The sequence below is a fragment of the Podarcis liolepis genome, assembly GCF_965112155.1.
Source record: "Podarcis liolepis genome assembly, chromosome: 14".
Classification (NCBI taxonomy): Eukaryota; Metazoa; Chordata; class Lepidosauria; order Squamata; family Lacertidae; genus Podarcis; species Podarcis liolepis.
Genome location: NC_139569.1, coordinates 18,967,710 through 18,990,209, shown reverse-complemented (window position 1 = coordinate 18,990,209; position 22,500 = coordinate 18,967,710). Strand labels below are relative to the sequence as shown.

The 22,500-nt window shown below is 49.2% G+C and overlaps 1 protein-coding gene across 5 annotated transcripts; it reads left to right on the top strand.

Moving 5' to 3' along the window:
- Positions 1-1,499: 1,499 nt before the first annotated feature.
- On the top strand, positions 1,500-21,904 carry DECR2 (2,4-dienoyl-CoA reductase 2). 5 transcript variants are annotated; one of them, XM_083474898.1, is made up of 10 exons: positions 1,500-1,645; positions 5,341-5,454; positions 13,181-13,249; positions 14,197-14,248; positions 15,440-15,575; positions 16,448-16,572; positions 16,833-16,926; positions 18,184-18,288; positions 20,420-20,608; positions 21,308-21,904. In XM_083474898.1, the coding sequence occupies exons 2-10, from the start codon at positions 5,357-5,359 to the stop codon at positions 21,340-21,342; spliced, it is 903 nt and encodes a 300-aa protein (XP_083331024.1). In that variant the 5' UTR covers positions 1,500-1,645; positions 5,341-5,356; the 3' UTR covers positions 21,343-21,904. The 5 variants fall into 5 exon arrangements, with proteins under 5 accessions (XP_083331024.1, XP_083331026.1, XP_083331022.1 ...); XM_083474900.1 differs by having other exon boundaries at positions 20,420-20,637; XM_083474896.1 differs by having other exon boundaries at positions 1,566-1,591.
- Positions 21,905-22,500: the final 596 nt, after the last annotated feature.

Genomic DNA, 22,500 nt, shown 5'->3' with positions numbered 1-22,500 from the left:
CGGACCTCGCCCCTCTTCGTGTGGACTCTGCTACACTCACGGTACCTTACCCCCGGGACCAGCACACAGCTCTTACAGTCAGAAACTTCTCCCTGATGTTGAGTCAGAATCACCTATCTTGTAACTTGAAGGCATTGCCTACCCTCCGGAGCAGGAGAAAACAAGCATGCTCCCTCCTTTCAGATATTTGAAGATGGCTATCATATCTCCTCTCAATCTCCTCTTATCCTGGCTAAACATACAGTGGTGCCCCGCAAGACGAATGCCTCGCAAGACGGAAAACCCGCTAGACGAAAGGGTTTTCCGTTTTTGAGCTGCTTCGCATGATGAATTTCCCTATGGGCTTGCTTCGCAAGACGAAAACGTCTTGCGAGTGTTCCGATTTTTTTCCGCTCCCCCCCCTTTTTCTAAGCCGCTAAGAGCCTTTTAGCCGCTAAGCTGCTAAGCCTTTAATAGCCGCTAATCCGCTAAACCACTAATAGCGCTAATCCGCTAAGCCGCTAATAGGGTTGCTTCGCAAGACGAAAAAACTGCTAGATGAAGAGACCCGTGAAACGGATTATTTTCGTCTTGCGAGGCACCACTGTACTCAGCTCCCTCAACCATTCCTCATAAGGAATTCCTTTATTAATTCCTTTATTATATTGGCTGCCCTCCTCTGCACACGTTCTAGCTTGTCAACATCCTTAAATTGTGGTGCCCAGAACTGGATGCAGGACTCCATTCGGGATCTGACCAAGGCAGAAAACATACTTCTAGAATTGCTAGAATTTATAAAAGTAGCCACAAGCACCCCACTGTTACCTGCTAAAAGAATTCCTTAATTCCTGACCACCCAATACGTTTCTTCACATGGCTAAGCTGTTACCAATGTAGACAACATTAAACTAGTTGGGCTATGGTTCACACTATATGAAATATACTCGGAGTCGAGAGTGGATTTCATGCTCTTTATTCAGCTCATAGCGGTGAGGAGGAATGGAAGTTCCCCCAGAATGTCTGCTTTACATACATTATTTACACAATGGGCCCCACGTGATTGGTTAATTCCAGGATTCTCCTGTAGGCCAATCAGGTTGCGGATTCAATTCCACCTGGAGAGGGATTGGGTGGCTCCTGTGGACCAATCAGACTGCTGCATTCTGGATCCTATTGTTTTAGAACCAATCAGACTGCTGCCTTTTGGATCCTATTCAACTCATTACATAACACTATACCTTTAAAGCACCATTCCCCCCCCTCAAAGAATCCTGGGCACCGCAGTTTCTTAAGAGTTGCTCAGAATTGTACCTCTGAGGATAAACTACATTGCTCAGAATTCTTTGAGGGGGCGGCGGGAAATGTGCTTCTCCATTTACAGCGGGCTTTATGCAGGGTTGGGGGCTTTTAAAACAAAGGGGGGAAACGGCCAAGGCCTAGAAGTCCTCCCACAGCTGTGTGGAAGGACCACGCCAAGGCAGGAAAGCTTTACCAGGATGGGGACGACGAGCGGCTTTGCTGCCGCTGGGTAAGAGAACTACACATCCCACAATGCCCTTGGGTGGCCGAACGCCTCCTGGCCGGGAACTACAATTCCCAGCATGCTTTGCGGGTGAGTGCTGCGCGCAGGTATACTGTTGTTCGTGCGAAGTCCGCGGCTGGCCAGGTAAGTGAGAGCCGAGCCGCCTGAGGGGATTCGGCAGCGGCGGCGTTAGGACAGCCCTGAGCTCCCGAAAATAGAGAGAGAAAGAAGAAGTTAAGTAAAGGAAGGCGAAGAGGCCGCCCCTGCAGCGTTTCTATGAGGGGGGGGGGGCCCGGATTCCCAAATTTGAGAAAGCCATTCAGCTCCCTTCCCCCCACAACATGTGGGTCTCCAGCTTCAATGCTCTGTAATCTCGAGCATTAATCCTAAAGCAGTAACACTTAAAGGCATTGTCACTTTGTTTTATGGACTTCCCCCACCACACACCCTTAGAAAGGCTTCTCAGAAGATGATTTGCATTGTTTAATATGTACAGAAAAACAGTAGCATGCTAAAAACAGCAGAGTAAAAAAGAAAAAAAAGATTTCTTATAAAAGCCAAGCTGTATTAATATTTTTATTCTTATTTTATGGACCTAGATACCCCAGCCTTTTAAAAAGCCTTCTCAGAAAGTGATTCACAAATTATTTGCCCAGGGATCTAGATAAAATAACAATATAATGTCCACGGTATAACGATAAAAAGTGCACAGTAGAAAGGGTTTGTTATAGAAGCCAGCAAGCATGCATGTTTTTTTAAAAAAATAAAATTAAAGTACAGTGGTGCCTCTGGTTACATACTTAATTCGTTCCGGAGGTCCATTCTTAACCTGAAACTGTTCTTAACCTGAAGCACCACTTTAGCTAATGGGGCCGCCGCGCCGCCGGAGCACAATTTCTGTTCTTATCCTGAAGCAAAGTTCTTAACCTGAAGCACTATTTCTGGGTTAGCGGAGTCTGTAACCTGAAGCATATGTAACCCGAGGTACCACTGTAATCCTAAATAGCCTTGCTGAAAGGAAATGTTTTTAAAGCACTCTTCAAAGCAGAAAGGTTTTGATGGGTTTGCTTAGGCAGCGTTGCTGCACATGGGTGCCTTACAAAGTTTATAAAGCAGGCAGAATCCTTAGAGCTCTGTCCTCAAAGAGTTTATAGACTGACATTGAAGGGGAAAGACTAATGGGGGAGTTACCCATTCTTAAAACCTGGTTACATCTGCTGGAGTAGCATAGAAGCTGAGAGACTGAGCAATGAATCTATGAGTTTGAATTTCTTCTGTGCTATGAATTGACTACTAGGCAGCCCATTTGCAGTATGTGGGGGAAGAATACTGACTTGCCCTTCTGGATTGTTGTGTAAGGATTGCACAACTAGATGAAGCCTGTGAAGTGCTTCAGATGTGATATAAAGGTTAAGCTGGATAATTCATTAACTATCTACTATTAGTTAAGCAACGCCATCCTTAAGGATGAGGATTGCCTGAGTCCTTCTAACCCAGCTGGATTGCTTAGATCAGTAGTCTTCAACCTTTTCAGACCCAAGATCCACTTTTAACCCAAACATGCATTTGGGAACTCCTTTCTTAATATCTTACCATATATTTGCATGATGGTAGTGCTCCTGCTGTGGCCCACCTTGCATCAGGCCCTGACCCAGTAGAAGACCAGTGGCTTTAATTGCCTGGAGTAAAACTATCGGTTGATCCTTGTGTTGCAGAGGTAACTGGCCTCTACTAGAAGTTCGGCTGCTGGTCCCATGCTGTAGTACATTCTTCCAGTAAATATTTGGCAGGTATCCTTGCTTTTGTTTTTTTAATCTATATATTAGATATTTTCAGATTATTGAGGTAAAACAGTACAGTCTCTCCCAAACTTCCTCCTGGTTATAGCATTTTCCTTACTAATGTTCCGTTGTTTGGCGAGTAGTACAGAGTTCAGGCTCACATGCTCAGATAATAATTAGGATAAATGAGTGTCAATGCTCTGCTTTAGTCCCAGATTAAAAATTGCTATATTGGAGAAGTTTCCACCTCCGTTGTGCCTTCAACTTCTAGCTGTGATTATTGCTTGGTGGGGACTTCCATAAATGCACTGGAAGTTAGTCTTGGAAGTTAGTCTTCTTATGTAATTTGTAGAGCAGGATTTTCTCATGGGCTGGTAGGTGTAGTTTTGACTTCCAAAAATACTGGAAGAGTGTTTTTTTACACCCAAGGGGCCTATGCAATTGTTTATTTTTTTCTTGAGTAGCCAGTAATATTAGAGGTTGTTTTGGATGTTTCTTATATTTCTGTGTTGCTGCACACCACCCTGAATTTTATGAGAGGGTAGTATATAAATTAAATAATTTGGTGGTGGAGGAAGACAAATAAATCAAAAAAGGATGCCAAAGATATATCTGCCACTGCTTTCTGGAATGCATTATTTGCTAATATCCAACCATTTTCTGATAAGCTTGGCAGGGAAAGCTTGTTAGAGCTGAAAATGTTTAGCCAGGGGAAGAGATAATTAAGAGTTGATACATTAGCTGCCTTCAAATATTTGAATGGCTGTCACATATCTGATGAAGCACATTCGTCCTCTGTTTATTAATTTAAAGCGTTTCTACCCAACTCTTCAGCCAATATGGTTCCCAGAGCAGCTTATACTTCAGTGAAGGAAACCAAGACAGTCACTCCCTTTCAGACCTGCGGTCTAGAAGGCATGACACAAAAAGCACTCCTAAATTTTAAAAAATGTATGTGTGGGGTTGGTGCAAGAGTCAATTGGGGGCGGGGAGAGAATGTGTATAGCAGTGGTTGCCACAAGTGAAAATTGTGTAAATGGGGGGCCACGGCATGAGACTAGGGGGCCACAGAGGGAAATGAGAAGTGAAGAGAATAGAGAAGTGACCAAGAAAAGAAAGCAGAAAAAAGATGTTGATGTTTCTTTGCAAGAAGTGCTCATAGAATGACATAGCAGCCAAAGTAACTTTCAGTCAAGAAAAACACTATTTTTGGATAAAGAGTACTGTACAATATCTAAAAAGTTTCCACAACTTTGGGATAAAGCAAAATTGTTTTTCGTGGCATTTCCTACTTTGTATTTGGTAGAATAAGGGTTCAGTCGTGTGAATTATTTACTCAGTCTAACGCAGAATCGCCTTAACATAACGGACAGAGGTGATCTTTGGTTATCCCTCCTGGCAATAGAACTGGATATAAAAAAGCTTTTTTTTGGGTCATCAAGTACAAGGGTCACATTGATATAGAAATACTTTAAAGTTTAATTTTTTATGTAGTTGTATTTGTATAAATTATAAAAAATTATAAATAAAACATGCTCTGTTTACAAACAAAATATTTAGATAGCTACGTTTCTACCGGTAGGATGGGGGGGCGGTGCACAGGAAAGAAACTAGGTCGGAAGGGGGGCACAGTTGGAAAAAGATCGAGAAACACTAGTATATAGTATTGAGCGTTTTATCCATGCACATGGTTTTTATTACAGTTTATTAACAGCATTTTTCTATAAGAAACTAAGTGCATAACATTAAGTTCCAATCTTTTTATTAACAAACTCACATTTCCCCCTAATTATTTGGAGGGTATGTTTGTGTGTTAGACTAGAAATGATAATTTGAAGTTGTCTTCAGTTCTATCAGTTAAGAATGAAGCTGCTTGGCCATGGGTAATCTTGGATATGAAGTACACCTCTTTGCCTCCCAGCTGTTTCTTCGTAGATCAGGTCAGCTGGCAGCATGTGCTGGGCATAGTGATCATTACGTAATTTGGGGCTGTATGGAAATATTGCTGGTTCTTTCTCCCTCTCAGGACTTGTGATGGCTGTGTCTTGTTTTCTGCAGAACTGTCTTGGAAGTCATGTCCCAGCTAGGCTTTGCTTGCCAGCCTCCTCCTGATGTTGACACCGATGACTGTCTTCCGGAATACTCCTACCTCTTCAGTCCAGACATTCTCAAGTGAGTACTACCAAGTACTCAAACACTGCTAGATTAATTTACCCTGTGTTATTTTCATTCCTCACCTCTGCTATGTCTACCTCCTCATCTGCTCCTCTTGATCTTTGGTGTTAGTCAATTTATACTTGGTGTTGGTATATTAATAGCGATGTGTTGCTTATTTTAACTTGTGTTCTTTAAAAAAAAGTGAGTAGGAGTAGGAGTAGCCACAAAACAGTGTGTTTTGTAAAAAAATAAAATATTAGGAAGATGTGAGATGCATCTTCAGAGCTCAGGGAATCATCTTTACTGAGCCCCGCTTTCAGATTTTGTACAGACAATTTACATGTTGTCAAAGATAGGGAAATGTAACTGTCAGAGCTGCTTGAAGATCCTAGCTCACAGAGGATCACGCTAGCCAGCGATCATTAAGTAAAAGTCTTTATTGAATTACAGTTTCCATTCTCACGCTGCTGCGCGCAACTCTACGTCTAGTAGCTAGATCGGCGAAGCTCCGTCTGAGTCTCCGCCCCGTGTGCACCAACTTAATATCCTAGCCTTGCTCCACCTTTTCCGCCTGACTGTCCTCCTCTGGGTCCCTCTACCCCCCGGGGCTTCTTCCTTCCGGGATTCTTCTGACGCTGACCCGGACCCTCCTGCCTCCTTGCGCCGGGCTTTAGGACCTGGTTCCCTTTCGGGGCTGCTTACTGCGCCGCCTTCCTCTGCATTTGAACTTGGCGCGCGCGCCCAACCTTCCACTTTCCTCTTAACCGTTTCTTCGCTCCCCGATGGAGGTGTGGCCACTCCTGACTCATGCCCTCCCTCCTGTGGTGAGCTGCCAGCGCTTCCCCCCTGGCTCCTTTCCTCTTCCCTGCTTCCTGGCGGTGACGCTGGTCCCGATTTCCAGCTGCTCCCCTCTGAGTCCCCTCTGGCTCTATCTTCCTGGGGTGCCCCCCTAGACTCCCCCCTTGCCCTGGCCACTGGTGCTCCTTTCTGTGAATCCTCTGATTCACTGGAAAGACTAGGAGATCTCGGGTCGTCGTCATCACTCATCTTTTCTTCTGCCTCCTCCCCTTCGCTCTCTGTTTCCTCCCTTGCCCGTGCCTCTGCTCCTAAACCCCTGACATCCATCCCCCCCTCGAAGCCCCCCATTCCCCCCTCCACTCCTTCCGGGGCTGGAGCTGGGGGCAGCTGTTGCAAAGGGACGAACGTCGGATATCGGTCGCTTCCCGTGGCGGGTCTCCATCTGAAGTCTCGCGGGTCTTCCTCCCTGCTCTCGTCGACAACGGTCACCTCCGCTTCCATCTCTGTGCCGCCGTGCTCGAAACCAGGGTCGTCCCCGAAAACGTCCATGTCTGTCTCTCCCTCACTTCCTCCTGGCGGTGTTGCTCGTCCTGGGCCTTCCAGCCACCGTCTGCGGAACTGCTCCTCTGGTCTATCGTCCCACCAATACGAGGGTTCTGATGCAGATCCCGAGGGTGACCCCTCCGGGGAACGGACGTCTTGTGTCGGGTCCTCGTCCGAGTCGAACCCCCGGAAAGTGCTGGCCTAAAGCGTGGGCGTGAAAAGCCAGTCGTCGAAAAAGTCTGCTGGCATAGGTCTATGGGGGAAGAGGGCATGAAACTCGTCTTTGAGCAGAGGTTCGTCCAAGGCGTAGCCCGGCACCCAGCTGTTCGCACTGGCCGGGGTGCCCTCCTTGGCGAGAAAGTATTCTACCCCCTCTTCCCCCCATCTGGAGTCCAAAATCTCCGTGACTTCGTTGATGCGCTCCTTCTGTGCCACTCCCGCGTGCCCTGTTCTGTCTCTGACCGGACTCGGCGCCGTTCCGGGTTCCTGGAACCTGTGCGGTGCCTTGTAGGGAGTGAGCACCGATCTGTGGAATACCGGATGCATTCTGGAACCCTCCGGAAGTGCCAGTCTGAACGCTACCGGGTTGACCTGCTCTTCGACTTGGTAGGGCCCCAGTTGTTTATGCCCTAGTTTCTTCTTGGCCAACGACCTGGCCGGCACTGCGTGGGCTGCTAACCAAACCCAGTCTCCCACGTGGAGCTCTTCGCCAACCCTTCTGTGCTTGTCCGCTTGTACCTTGTATGCGTGCTTGGCCAGCTCCAGGTGGCGCCTCAGCTGATCGTGGACTTCCTGCAGCTCCGACGCGAACGCATCTGCTGTCTGCGGCTCCCCCTCTCCCATTCTTTCCAGTCCCGGGAAGGTTCTGGGGTGCCTCCCGTTGTTGGCGAAGAACGGCGTGACCCCCGTGGACACGTGCTTCGTGTTGTTGTAGGCGAACTCGGCAAGCGGCAGGTAATCCACCCACGTCGCAGGCTGTTGATTTGCATAACATCTCAGGTACTGCTGCATGATGGCATTGACCCGCTCTGCTTGCCCGTTGGTCTGCGGGTGTCTCGCCGACGCCAGGTTGATCTTGACGTTCAGGAAGCCCATCAGCTTCTGCCAGAAATTCGAGATGAACTGCCGCCCCCGGTCGGACAGAATAGACCGTGGCAGACCGTGAACCTTGAACACGTGTTCTATGAACAGTTTGGCAGTTTGCTCCGCCGTGGCCACCTTAGCACACGGAATGAAATGCGCCATCTTGGAAAACAGGTCTACCACCACCAGCACTGCCGTCTTGCCCCTCGAGCTGGGCAGATCCGTGACAAAGTCCAGGGCCACCCTTTCCCAAGGTTCGACCGGAGTTTGCAGCGGTTCCAACAGTCCGGCCGGCGGTTTGTGCACTGGTTTGGCCCTCTGGCAGGTGTCACACCTCGCCACGTAGTCTGCGACCTCCCCTCTCATTCCAGGCCACCAGAAATCCCTGGCTACTAATTCCACCGTCTTCTCCTTGCCAAAGTGCCCGGCCGTGGGCGCGTCGTGCAGCTGCTGCAGCACCTTGGCGCGAAGGTCGTCTCCCGGCACGTAGATGGCCCCTTTACGGATGAGCAATCCATCTCGTAGCTGGAAACCGTCGGCCGCAGCCGTGCCCCTTTGCACCTCTGCCATCTTTGCTTGCGCGAAGGAGTCATCCTGCAACGCTCGTCGCACCGCCTCCAGGTCCACGGTGGCCGCGGCGCACGCCCATACTGTTGGTGCGAAGATGTGCATGGCGGCCGCTGGCGTTGCGTCCTCCAGATACTGTGGCTTACGGGAGAGGGCGTCCGCCATGATGTTAGTGTCCCCCGGGACATACTCTATGCGGAAGTCGAAGTTCGCAAAAAACTCAGCCCAACGTATCTGCCTCTGGTTTAGGAACTGTGCCGTGCGCCAGTGCTCCAGATTCTTGTGGTCCGTGCAAACCTGCACCGTGTGCTTGGCGCCGATCAGGAAGTGCCTCCACGCTTTAAACGCTGCATGAATGGCCAGCAACTCCCTGTCCCAGATGGTGTAGTTCTGCTCGGACTTGCTGAGCTTCCTGGAGTAAAACGCTGCCGGTCGCCACACCCCCTGCTGGTCCTTTTGCAGCAGGACCGCCCCCACGGCTCTGTCCGAGGCGTCTGTCTCCACCCTCATCGGCCTGCTGGGGTTGACGTGAAGCAGCTGCTCTTCCGACGCGAAGAGACGCTTGAGTGCCTGAAAGGACTGCTCCGCCTCCTCTGTCCAAACGAACTTCTTTTTCTTGGAGCTAAGCGTGTCTGTGATGGCCGCTGTCTGCATAGCGAAGCCCTTGATAAACTTGCGATAGAAGTTCGCAAAGCCGACAAACCTTTGGACCTCCTTCCGGTTGCGTGGACTCTTCCAATCCAATACCGCGCGAACCTTGGCGCTGTCCATGGCGAGCCCCTTGTCAGACAACTTGTAGCCCAGAAAATCCACCTCCGTCACGTCAAATTGGCACTTCTCCAGCTTGGCGTAGAGCCTATGTTGCTTTAGTCTGGTCAGCACTTCCTTGACGTGTCTGTCATGCTCCTGCTGCGATTCCGAAAAGATCAGGATGTCATCTAAGAAACAGACGCACGTCTTGTAGAGAAGTCCCGCCAACACGTGATGCATGAAAGCTTGAAAAACGTGGGAGCCATTTTGCAATCCAAAGGGCATAACTCTGTATTCGTAGGTACCCAGTGGCGTGAACATGGCCGTCTTCCACTCATCTCCCTCCCGCATACGAATGAGGTTGTACGCCCCTCGCAGGTCTAACTTGGTGAACACTTTTCCCTTCCGCACCGTCGCCAGGAGGTCGTCGATTCGGGGCATGGGGAAGTCCGACGGCTTGGTCCCATTGTTTAAAATGCGATAGTCCACGACCAGTCTTTTTTGGGGCGTGTCTCGCTTTTTAACAAAGAATACTGGACTGCCCCCCGCTGCCTTGGACTCTCGGATGAAACCGCGCTCCAAATTATGATCTATGAACTGTTTGAGTTCCTGCAGCTCGTCCTCTGACATGGAATACAGTTTCCCCTTAGGCAGCGCCACCCCCGGCAGCAGGTCAATCTTGCAGTCATATGGTCTGTGAGGGGGTAGCCTGTCTGCCTCCTTCTCGCAGAAAACTTCCAAAAATTCTGCGTACTTGTGGGGAATCGCTTGCAGCGTGCCTAGCAGCAGCTGTGACTCCTCTTCCTCTCCTTCCTGCCGGGGCACGATGCAGTGTTCAGCACAAAAGGAAGAGCCGAAGATCAGCTGCCTCTGGTACCAAGCCAGCGTTGGGCTGTGCTTGTCCAGCCAACTCATTCCCAATACAATGGGCGTATCCGATAGTTGAGTGACATTGAAGCTGATGATTTCTTTGTGATTTCCAAGTCGCATCGCCATGGGCGGCGTCTGCTTCACCACTTGCCCCCCTAGCAACTCCCTGCCATCCACCGTGACAACCTGCAGGGGCAGCGTGGCAGACAGCAACTGTATAGCGTGCCGGTCGACAAAGTCCTGCCCTATAAAGTCCGCATTGCTTCCTGAGTCAATAGTGATTGGCACGTCAGTGGTGATTCCATTGGGCAGCTGGAGAGATGCGGTGAGCCTCACCACTGGTTTGGGCGGGAGGGGGTTCACGGGCTGTAAAACCTCTGGGGACTGCGTCACTAACACGTCTGGCTGGGCCCCAGGGCCTCTTCCTCCAGCCAGACTGCGTCGTTTCCCTGCTGTGGTCCCCCTTGCTGCGTTGCTGCAGTCACCATTGCCGAGGCTGCAGTAAGCTTGTGGAGCCTCTGGGGACACTCTTTTGCCATATGCCCTGGCTCCTCACAGACGTAACACTTCCTGTTCCCTCTAGGAGGCTTCGCTTTCACTGCTGCCGGTGCTAGGGCTCTGGTTGCTGACTGAGCCCTTGCACCTCCAACCTCCATAGGTTCGGCTCCTCCTCCTGGCGGAGGCGTGGATTGCGCCCGCGCTGCTTCTCTGGGAAGGAAGGAGGGGCCCCTGGCTGGTTCACGCCCTCCACGCCCTTCGTCCCTGCTCCACGGACGTCCTTCCAGCCTCACCCCCACTGCCAGTGCCCTCTGAACGACCTCCTGGGTGGTTCGGGGTCTCTCCCCCCTCGCGATCTCATCTTTAATCGAGTTGTGCAGCCCCTCCCAAAAGAGGTCTCTTACAGGAGCCGAATCTCTGTCCCATTCCAGGGCACTGACCAAGGCGAAAAAGCGGGCATGATACTGCCTGACGCTGGCCCTCCCTTGTCTCAGCCCATGCACCTCCTTCCGTGCAAGATCCACGTCAATACTTGATAAAAAACACCCATCCATCGCTTTAATAAAGGCATCTGCATTCTGGAGCGCCGGATCCTTATCTCTCCATAAATTGCGTAGCCATGCTCTAGCATCCCCATGCAAATGGGACATGATGAATCCCACCCTCTCTTGCTCATCTCTAAAGTCTTTATGCAGCAGTTGCAGTGCGCACAGTACGTCGGCTCTAAAGTTGGGATACTGTTGTAGGTTCCCATCGAAGTGAGAGACCAGCCCGCCTGTCCGTCTCGCCAACCCAATTCCCTCCTGCCGGGGTGTCTGCTTTGTCAGCACGTCTAACCTGACCTGCAGATCCCTGCAGGCGGCAGCTGCTTCCTCCTCTCTCTTCCTGGATGCGAGAGCCTCGGCATTCAGTTGTGCCACTGCTTTTCTGAGTTCCTCTATCTGCTGCTCAGCCGTCATGTCGTCTGCCGTTCGTGAGCTCGCTAGTAGGCACCTGTTTCTCTCCCCTCCTCGAGGCTGTAGATGCCCACAATCGTCAGACGGAGCTTACTGTCAGAGCTGCTTGAAGATCCTAGCTCACAGAGGATCACGCTAGCCAGCGATCATTAAGTAAAAGTCTTTATTGAATTACAGTTTCCATTCTCACGCTGCTGCGCGCAACTCTACGTCTAGTAGCTAGATCGGCGAAGCTCCGTCTGAGTCTCCGCCCCGTGTGCACCAACTTAATATCCTAGCCTTGCTCCACCTTTTCCGCCTGACTGTCCTCCTCTGGGTCCCTCTACCCCCCGGGGCTTCTTCCTTCCGGGATTCTTCTGACGCTGACCCGGACCCTCCTGCCTCCTTGCGCCGGGCTTTAGGACCTGGTTCCCTTTCGGGGCTGCTTACTGCGCCGCCTTCCTCTGCATTTGAACTTGGCGCGCGCGCCCAACCTTCCACTTTCCTCTTAACCGTTTCTTCGCTCCCCGATGGAGGTGTGGCCACTCCTGACTCATGCCCTCCCTCCTGTGGTGAGCTGCCAGCGCTTCCCCCCTGGCTCCTTTCCTCTTCCCTGCTTCCTGGCGGTGACGCTGGTCCCGATTTCCAGCTGCTCCCCTCTGAGTCCCCTCTGGCTCTATCTTCCTGGGGTGCCCCCCTAGACTCCCCCCTTGCCCTGGCCACTGGTGCTCCTTTCTGTGAATCCTCTGATTCACTGGAAAGACTAGGAGATCTCGGGTCGTCGTCATCACTCATCTTTTCTTCTGCCTCCTCCCCTTCGCTCTCTGTTTCCTCCCTTGCCCGTGCCTCTGCTCCTAAACCCCTGACAGTAACCATTTAAAAATACTGTCAGAGACACATTTAAACTAAAATTAGGAACATGTGGCATAGGAGATGAAGGGCTCAAATATCTCTCCCAGAGGCAAAACTGATGCATCATAAGATGGATTTCGTGCAGTTTCAATTTATCTTTTTATACTATCCTCTTCATTCCCTTCTAGTATAAGCCTCCTTCAAGCTTGGAATGACTGTTTGCTTTGTAGAAATATGTCCATGTCTTAGGCCTGCTTGGAAGTACATTGCTCTCATCTCTAAAGATTTCTAAAGGTGCAATTTCTAGTCACAGCCACTTTACCAGCAGCAGATCCAGTGAACTTTTTATTTACTTCTGAGAGTTCATATTTTTCCACTCAAACAGAATTCCTTATTAGGTATGTGTTTATGTCACTACTTGTAGCAAAACAGGTATTCTGTAGCAGCTGAAAATGTTGGATGGTTTTGCCTTTTGAGGGCTCATGCAGTTGAATTGGACAAGTGGTTATTTTTTTGCCTAATCTACTTAACGAGACTCCTGTGAGGCCTCAATTACTTTCAGTACAAGCGTGACAAATCAAGACTGACTCTTAGCATATTAGTAAACTGTCTTCCTATTTCAGACATGCATTTCATAGTACAAGTGGCATCTACTAAGTAGAGGGTGCAGGAAACCTCTGGTCTGCCTGGGATTGATGTGGTCTGACCTGACTGAATTTCCCTCATTCCTCATTTTTGTATGTGTCACGATCTTCACTGATGCTGCTCTTTCTGAACGTGCATTATGAAAATCTATATGGATCCCACTTGCCATGGGTTCAGACGTCTTCTTTCTTTCTTTCTAGGGGCAAAGTTGCATTCATCACTGGCGGCAGCTCCGGCATTGGATTCCGCACAGCTGAGATTCTGATGAGGTATGGACACTCTGGTGCGGGACCAGCTTGGCCTTATTTAGCTTGCGATGCTTTTGGTCTCTGCTGTATTCTCCTGCAGCAGCCGCCAGCCTGTTCCTAGGAAGCAAGTCCTTCCTTCCCTTTGCAGCAGCATCCTGCTTCGTGCCATTTGTGTTGTCTGAAGCTTTTCTGCAGATGTGTGTCCTACAACATGTGGTGAGATTTTCCGCGGAACTGCAGCCGTTTGGGGTTCTCCACTGCATATATCGGGACGTATCTCTGCACTTTGCATGATCACTGCACGAAGGCCCAGTTGCCATGTAGCAGCCTGGTTGGAAGGAAAGGTGGCAGGATGTTATGAAGGAGAGTTGCCCCCCCAAAACACACACACACTTGTGAAAAATCTGAATGCACAGCTCCACATCCTGGGAGAAGAACACAAGCCCCACTAAGCATAACCAAATTAAATACAGTGGCACCTCGGGTTACATACACTTCAGGTTACAGATGCTTCAGGTTACAGACTCCGCTAACCCAGAAATAGTACGTCGGGTTAAGAACTTTGCTTCAAGATGAGAACAGAAATCGTGCTCCGGTGGTGCAGCGGCAGCAGGAGGCCCCATTAGCTAAAGTGGTTCTTCAGGTTAAGAACAGTTTCAGGTTAAGATCGGACCTCCGGAACGAATTAAGTACTTAACCCGAGGTACCACTGTATACAAATGACTATATCTAAAACCTATCCAAACTGCACAGTATTGGCCAGTGTTAATACCTGAGCTTTATGGTTTCTGGGTTATCCAATCTGATGGCAGATTGCAGACACACATGGAGACCACTTGATTAGCTTAGTCAGCACACAAGCATACTGAATCCCTACGGCTGGTAGCAGAGGTGTGTCTGAGTAGACAAGCGAGTGATGAGCACAAGGTGTACTGTGTCACCCTCACCATCTAAGGTTTTGCTTGCAGGCATGGCTGTCATACTATCATTGCCAGCAGGAACCTTCAGCGGCTAACAGAGGTGAGTGGACGGGAAACTGTCATCCCTTTCAGATGCAAAGCAAGGCCTGCTGGAGCCACCTGTCTCAAGCAACAGATTGGGGAGGTGTTGAGGATTGTATAGACCAGTGGTTCTCAAAACTTTTTTCTCTGGGCCACACTTTCAGAATAAAAATTTGCTTGCTCAACACCAAATTTCTTATTGATGAGAAATACATTGGAAAACAACACTGGCAAGTTTAAACACACCTCACTGAAATGTTTAAATGTTTCTTTGATTGTCCTTGAACCTTCCTGCCACACTTGCCACCCTCTCCACTGTGGCCTCACCCTTGACAACCGCTGGCATACACGGAAGACAGATGGATCTGATTTGTGGACACTCTTGTGCAAGATCTGTTCAAAGGAAGAAAAGTTTCACAAGACAATGGCTTCCTTCTTCTTTAAGTTAAGAAAAAGGTGGTAGATAAGAGAACTCGTGAGTGAGGCCTGAAGAAAACTTGGAAGCTGGGTATGGAGGGGAGAGCATCCTAAACTGTGTTTCTCTCTTAGGACAAACTGCCCCACTAACCTCTGTCTGCCACCAGCCAGCCCCTGCTTACCTGCCTTCTTACATTCAGTCTAGGGATGAAACAGCCAATCAGCTTCCTTCTCCTTAGACTCAGGGTTGGCCTGGTAGAACTGAGCAGGGGGGAGAAGGACAAAACTAAAACTAATTGGCTCTGTCACGGACTGTGATGCCACCTACTGTTGGTCTCCCCATCTTCCACCCAAATCGTTGCAGAAATGCAGAGAATTGAGATTGGGGGAAATAAGAAATGTAGGGAACAAAACTCCATTATGGTCTATCTACAACTGAGATGTGGTCCCTCCCGTGAATATTTGTTGTCATCTTAAATGCTCCTGGGTGCACAGCCCTTAACATACCACATCATAGATTCTCAGAGGTGAGCCTCTGTTTCCACATAAGAGGTACCTGAAACGTTTCACAGAAGCCTTTTGAGAACCTTCCTAAACAATACAATATGTTGCTGAAACCAGGAAGGTCTTTCCCATCCAACAGCACAGCAGGTGCTTAACATTGAAATCTTGCCCTAATTCTTGACACAAATCCCTTTTCCCAGTCTGTCATGCATCCAGCTCGCCATACTGCAGCAGGAAGACAGAAGAAGGTGGTCATTTATTACTGAATATTCTTTTCCTTTTTTTATAGGCTGCCAAGAAACTGTCATTGGCCACTGGCCAGCGATGCCTGCCCCTCATGCTGGATGTCAGGCAGCCACAGATGATCATGGCAGCCGTGGATGAGGCGCTCAAGGAATTTGAGAGGATTGATATCCTTGTCAACAGTAAGTTATTTGCGTCAGCAGAGGACATTCATGGGGCGTACTGCTGGCCACCTGTCTGCAAGCTGGGAAAAACTGCTCACTGTTGCATGCTCTGGGAGGGTGATCTTTGAGGGTGCTGGCAGGGCTGTTTTAGTAGTAGGCCAGGGATAGGAAACATTTTTCAGCCCAAGGGCCACGTGCCCTTCTGAGAAACCTTCTGAGGGCCGTATTCCAGGGGTGTTTGGCGAGGGGGGGGGGCAATGACAAAAGTGGGCAGAGCAATGAACTAGCTGCTCTGCAAACACTCTCCCCAGCTGCGCCCCCCCCCCGGTAAATCAAGTAAATAAATAAAAAATACTTAACTAAAAGTAGGGAAAAAACCAGAACATTCAAACATTCAAAATTGAAAGGCTCGCTGAGGTCACTTGAATGATGTTGTGGCTCATTCTAGCAATGCAACTGGAAACCAGATTGAGCAATAGGCGTGGCTTCTGCAAACGGGCCAATCGTGTCACAGGTAGCTCAGTTCTGGAACAGGACAGGTGGTTGTCCTTCCCCTTCACCGCCCCCCCCCCCAAATCCTGGCTACACCAATGCACATACCCCTCTCTTGCTTGTCCAGGCAAGCAAGAGGCATCCTCGAAGTTCAAGTTCAACCCAGCCAGGCAAAAGCAGGGTCATTGAGGGGTGTGGCTTGGGGCTAGATAAAGGGATCCTGGAGGGTTGCATCACGAACCTAGGCTAGATGTTCCCCACCCCTGTAGTAAGCAGTGAAATGGGGTGGTTTCTGATGCCACAGTGGGCGCATGGCATACCCTTGTACCAGCCATGCCTGCCTTGCCATGCTGATTCAGTCTCCAGCTTCTCTCTCTCTCTTTCTCCCTTGTCCCCAGATGCTGCTGGAAACTTCCTGTGCCCAGCCAGTGCCCTGTCCTTCAATGCCTACAAAACCGTGATTGAGATTGACACCTTGGGAACATTCAACGTCTCCAAAGTGCTGTATGAGAAGTGTCTCCGTGTAAGTTTCTCTCCTCCATAAGAGGCTCTTCTCCCTGCAGACAGAGACGTTCCTCAACTCCTGCCCTCTAAGGTCAATAGCCCTGGGCAGGGGTGGGGGAAGCTTTTTTTTAACCCCTGAGGGACACGTTCCCTTCAAGGAAAGAATATGGGGGAAGGTTTCTATTTATGCCAGCAATGTTCATTTTGGGTTGTGTCTTTCACTTGCTGTTAATCCTTTCTGTCATTGTTCCCAGAGCTGACTTTATTTTGTTGATCTAGGACCATGGCGGAGTCATTGTCAATATTTCGGCAACCCTGAGCTACAGAGGTCAGGCTCTCCAGGTGCATGCGGGGACAGCTAAGGCAGCCATAGGTACCGTAAGCAATTTGGCTCCCCTTCTCATCTACACCCTTAATCGAGTTTTATTCCTCTCCCTGTCCCTCCCACCCAAGTGGAAGTCATGGTGTTCTGGCACCACCTACAGTCTGGAAGAGATGTTGCAGCTTCCAGATTGAGCAACAGAGAAGCCCTCTGGCCCACAGTGATAAGACCACTTCTAGGACATGGGTGCCCTCCCTGTCTGAATTTTTAAAAGAAGAGTTGCCATCTGCAAATGCATATAGTATTATCATATTGACTGTGTCTGGATGTAATACTAAGCCATGGTTTGCTGTGTTTTTATTATGTTGGAAGCCACGCAAAGTGGCTGGAGCAACCCAGTCAGATGGGCGGGGTATAAGTAATGAAAGTATTATTATTATTACTACTACGGTGAGCCTACAGCAGTGATTCCCCTCCCTGGCATGGCAACAATGAAGTTATGGGAAAGTTCTGCTCTACATTAATTGCAGTTCAGCATGTTGTCTGAACTCCAAACAGTGGTTCACCTTAACTTCAGTTAGTGAAAACAAGTTTGACATTAGCTCATTTCAACAGTTTGTCCAGGTTCAACCAAAATGGTTAATCAAAAACAGAAGCAAAAGCTTCCGAAGTCAAACTTGTAGCTGTGCTGGAGGAGGAAGGGAAAGTGTATGAGTGCTTGGCTCGTGCTCCTGGCACTAAACCAGGCTTCCTCAACCTCGGCCCTCCAGATGTTTTGAGACTACAATTCCCACCATCCCTGACCATGCTCCTGCTAGCTAGGGATCATGGGAGTGGTAGGCCAAAAACATCTGGAGGGCCGAGGTTGAGGAAGCCTGCACTAAACCGTTAACATCTGAATCAGCCCAATGTCTTGTCAAGGGTTTTGCAAATTCAGCTGGCTTTCATTCATTGTTTTCTGTGTGGTGGGTTTCACTATTTCTTTTCTTCTTGTGAAGTGCTGAATGTCTTGAGAAATTCTGTTTCTTTTGCTTCTGTTTATTGTCCTAATAATATATATATATTTAACACACATAGATGCAATGTAATTCTTCCCTGTGCAAAAGGAGAATTCCATTCCAGCTTGTTGTGGATAGGGTCTCTTTCAATCACCAAGAGACTGGCAGAGTTGATGCGGGGAGGATCATGCCTTGTGAATGGGCAAGAACCAGATTTAGATTTGATGACTTTCCAGTTCTTTCTAGTGCTGTAATTCTTAGCTTTTCAATATTTGTTCTTGATCCTCTCTGTCTGTCTTCTCCCTTACAGATTCAATGACAAAACATCTGGCTGTGGAATGGGGTCCTAATGGAATCAGAGTGAATAGCTTGGCGCCAGGTCCTATTTCGGGTACAGAGGGTCACCGCCGCTTAGGTAAAGCATTAAATATAATTTGAAGTGCTCTCTGTGTGATTTACCTGGAAAAGAAACAACTGGGGAGACCACCCAGCTATGAAGGTCACCGGGCAACCTTGGACCAGTCACCTCTCTCACAAGGTTGTTGTAGGAGTAAAGTGTGGGAGAATGCATGCCATCTTTACCTCTTTGGGGGAAGAGCACAGCGTAAATAAATTAAAGTAAATAGGCATGCCTATACTATCCATTAGAATTTCCAGGGTGGATCGTTCATAAGAATTAATAAAATTCAGTAGATGACTTGAATCAAGACTTGTTAGACTGAGACTCGATGAACTTGCAGTGAAACACTTCCAGCAATCTTCTGTGCCATGCAGGGAATCGGACAATATGTTATTTATACTCAAACATCATGGAGCATTCGGAGTTGCTTTTACAACAGGGGTGGCTAAGAGGCGTGCAGACCACATGCATACATTCGGACTGCCCCCTCTCTGCTTGTAAGCCAATCAGCTGAGGAGAATGGGGGTTCTCCCCCTTTGCAGCTAAGCAATGGGGTACAAAAGGGAGGGAGAGAAAAGAAAGGCCATTTTTAAAAGGGGGGGGCTCTCCTCCCTTTGAGGCACCACCATTGGAATAAGGTCTTAGTGCTTAGGAAACGTGAAGGAGTTCTTCAGGAGATGTTGGGCTTTATTCTTTTTTTGTGGGCTTCCCAGGGTAATCTGGTTTGCCACTGTGAAAACAGAATTCTGGTTTAGATGGCACATCTGTGCCGAGGGACCTGCAACAACAAGGCCTTGTTGTTAACGTTTAAAGCTCTGAACAACTTGGGACCAGGTTTCAATTTGTATTTTTCTTTGCTGGTTTTCATGTTGCATTTTTTTGTTTTAACGATACTGTTTATGATGTACGCCACTTAGAGCCAGTGTGGTGCGGTGGTTGGAGTGTTGGACTAGGACCTGGCAGTCCAGGGTCCAAATCCCCACTCAGCCTTGAAGCTAACCTGCCTCACAGGGCTGTTGTGGGGATAAAATGGGGAGGGGCGAGGAGAACTACATAGGCCACTTTGAGCTCCTTGGAGGAGAGGTGCACTACAAATGCAATAAATAAAAATTATATATACCGTATTTTGCGCCCCATAGGACGCACCGGCCCATAGGACGCACCTAGTTTTTTTGGGGGGAAATAAAGAAAAAAAATTATTTCCCCCCCAGGTGCGGGGCTGGAAGAACCAGGTCGGGGAACAGCGGGAAGGTGCGCTCCGCCTCCCCGCTGTCCCCCGAGCTTGTGGGGCTGGCGATGGGGAGAAGTGCGCTGAGCCCGGGACTGCAGGCAGCTCTGCGCAGCCATCGGGAACCGGGCGGGACTTCGCGCCCCGCTCCCGATGGCCGCGCAGAGCTGCCCTGAGCCCGGGACTGCAGGCAGCTCTGCGCAACCCTCGGAGCCAGTCTCCCGAGGGTTGCGCAGAGCTTCCTGAAGCCTGGAGAGCGAGAGGGGTCGGTGCGCACCAAACCCTCTCGCTCTCCAGGCTTCAGCGAAAGCCTGCATTCGCCCTATAGGACGCACACACATTTCCCCTTCATTTTTGGAGGGGAAAATGTGCGTCCTATAGGGCGAAAAATACGGTATATTGTCAGGGAAATGCCATCGGCTCAGTGGCGAGAGGGGAAAAGCCGGATGGATTACAGAGAGCCCCCAAAGATCGTGGGAAACAGCCCCTCCTCAGCAGAGGAGAGTAACCACGCCTCCAGTGGAGAGGAGCTTCAGGGCTCGGAGGAGGCGAGGTGGTGCCAGGACACCTTGCCTGGGCAAAGCGGGGAGGAGAGAGGTCCTCCGTTACCCACGCCCTCCCTGCGCAGTAGGCTTCCGCGCAGAGAGGGGAAGCGCAGACTGGGCGTCAAGAAACTACTCTGCTGGGGAAGGTTTAAGGACCACCCACTCTCAGATTCTGCCAGTGAATGAGCCAGCCACGGAATTGTGGCACTCTGCATGATGAAGGGTTTTTGGCACCAATAACGAGGCTTTACAGCTGACCAGGGAGGCATTTGCCTGATTGCTCTCGAGTAACCCCCTGATATCCTTACATATCTATATATCTATATATGCCATTTTGAAGCAAAGACATTGCTTTCCTCCTTCTTGTTTTTAGTTCAGCCTCACCCGGAAGCACAAAACCTCTTTCGGAATATCCCCCTCCAGAGGGTGGGGAACAAGACGGAGATTGCCCATAGCGTCCTGTACCTGGCCAGCCCCCTCGCCTCGTACGTGAGCGGCACAACTCTGGTGGTGGACGGCGGGGCCTGGATGACCTCCGAGAACAACTTCCCCGCACTGTTGGGTATTGCCTCACACTCTGCTAAGCTCTAGGTGACGTTTCTTTCCCCCTCTGCGGGACTGGAAGCAGGGGCGTTGCTAGGTACTCAAATAAAATAAAAGAGGCTGCAGGGCCATGGCGGGGCGGGGGTGTGCATGTGCTGCGGTGCACATATTTGCACTGAATTAGTATATGCTCATGTGTCTGTATGGAGGCAAACACACTTTGCAGCATGCTCAACAGCCTATTAAGAATTGGAGAGAAAAGAAAAGAAATAGTCCTTTCATAAAAGGGGAGGAAGGAGCAGGGTTATCCAGAGATCCCAGCACAGAAGACCTGGGGCCTGGCTACTCCCTAGCAACGTCCCTGATTAGATAGTTATAAAAGCAAGTTTGGGGAACCTTTGGTCCTCGAGATATTGTCAGACTACTACTCCCATCAGCCTCAGCAAGCATGGCCAATGGCCAGGGATGATGGGAGTTGTAGTTCAGCAACATCTGGAGAACCAGAGGTCCCCCACACCTGCTGTGAAGGTCCTTGTGTCAAGAAAGCCACAGTCTTCAGGTGAGAATTTTTGTCATGTGCCCCTCAAGTGCAGGGGGAAGCAGAAGATAAATTGGAGGAATGACAGTAGATCTGCAAGGTATTCTGATTCTCAACAATTTCAGCCGCTTGCTTTGGATTCCATCTCAGTTTTTCTCCTACCTCCTTTCTCTCTTACAGGCGTCTGGGCTACAGAATTAAAGAAAGAGAAATGAAACATGACCCTGGGAACCTGACGGATGGGACGCTGCAACTTCGACGCTACTCTCCGCAGAGCCAAAGGAGTCAGTCACTCACCTCCTCTAGCAGCAAGATAACTTTTAGACAACAGTGGTAATGGTGCTGTTTGAGATTGATGCTGGGCACAGAGGCTAGGAGGTTGCAGCCTATTATATTCTCACCTAAAAGCTTTCTCTTGAATGCCCATGAATGCCTTGTGTGGCAAAAAACCGTTGTCTGCAGTGGCAGCCTGGAAGAACAGAGATTTGGCTTGATTTACATTTAAACCTTGGCATCCTTTGCTTTGCCTGTGCTGTTTACCATCTGAGCCTTTTTGTCAAGGAAAGGGATGAGTGTGTCCGTCCGTCTGTGTTGTGTATCTGCCCCTCCAGCCTGAATCCTCTCCACCTCTAATCTTCATGGTTCTGGACCAAACAGGGTGATTCTGCACTTTTTTGCCAATGCTCTTTATTTTTCTGTTAGGGGAAATACTTCTCTCCCCGTCAAAAAACCCCAACACTCTTCTTTTTTATCTAATAAATTCCATATGCAATCTTTGCTTCTTGCTAAGCTTGTACTTTCAGTATTGGTCTGGTTCCTAAAGCAGCCTGCTTTTCCTATGAGAGTCTCTGCTCCTTGAAGGAAGAATTCATTATTCCCCTTGACGATATTGTACTGCGTTATGTTGCGCTCCCTAAAATGGCACTTTATGAGTTGCAGTCAGCACTCAAACATGAGCTGCATTTGGGTGATCACATCTTGGCTTAATAAGCTGCGACATGCACAAGCTTCATAAACCCACATGCGAACCCTTTGCTCCTGCTCCACTGCCCTTTGCATGAGGGGAGAAGGCTTCGGCCAACCATGGTTTCCTATTACATCCGAACCCAGTTATTGACTCTCAAACAAGCTGGAATACAAAACCATGGTATAAAATTGCCTTCTAGATCCTGGCTTTTTTGGAAGCCATCAACCACAGTCTCCTTGTTTGGGTGTAACAGGAAGCTGTGGTTACCTTCAGCTTCCTGTCTTGTTCACTCATAAAAATGGGGAGTAAAATGGGATCAAAGGGGCTCTATATGGGTGCATGAAGTTCATTTGTATCTCATCGTATCAAGCTGAGACTTGATCATTGGAATAAGGCCTGTGTTGGA

Coding starts and splice junctions, on each gene's coding strand:
- DECR2 (XM_083474896.1), top strand. Junction 13,250..14,196: donor ACAGCTGAGATTCTGATGAG/GTATGGACACTC, acceptor TTTTGCTTGCAG/GCATGGCTGTCATACTATCA. Junction 16,573..16,832: donor TGTATGAGAAGTGTCTCCGT/GTAAGTTTCTCT, acceptor TTGTTGATCTAG/GACCATGGCGGAGTCATTGT.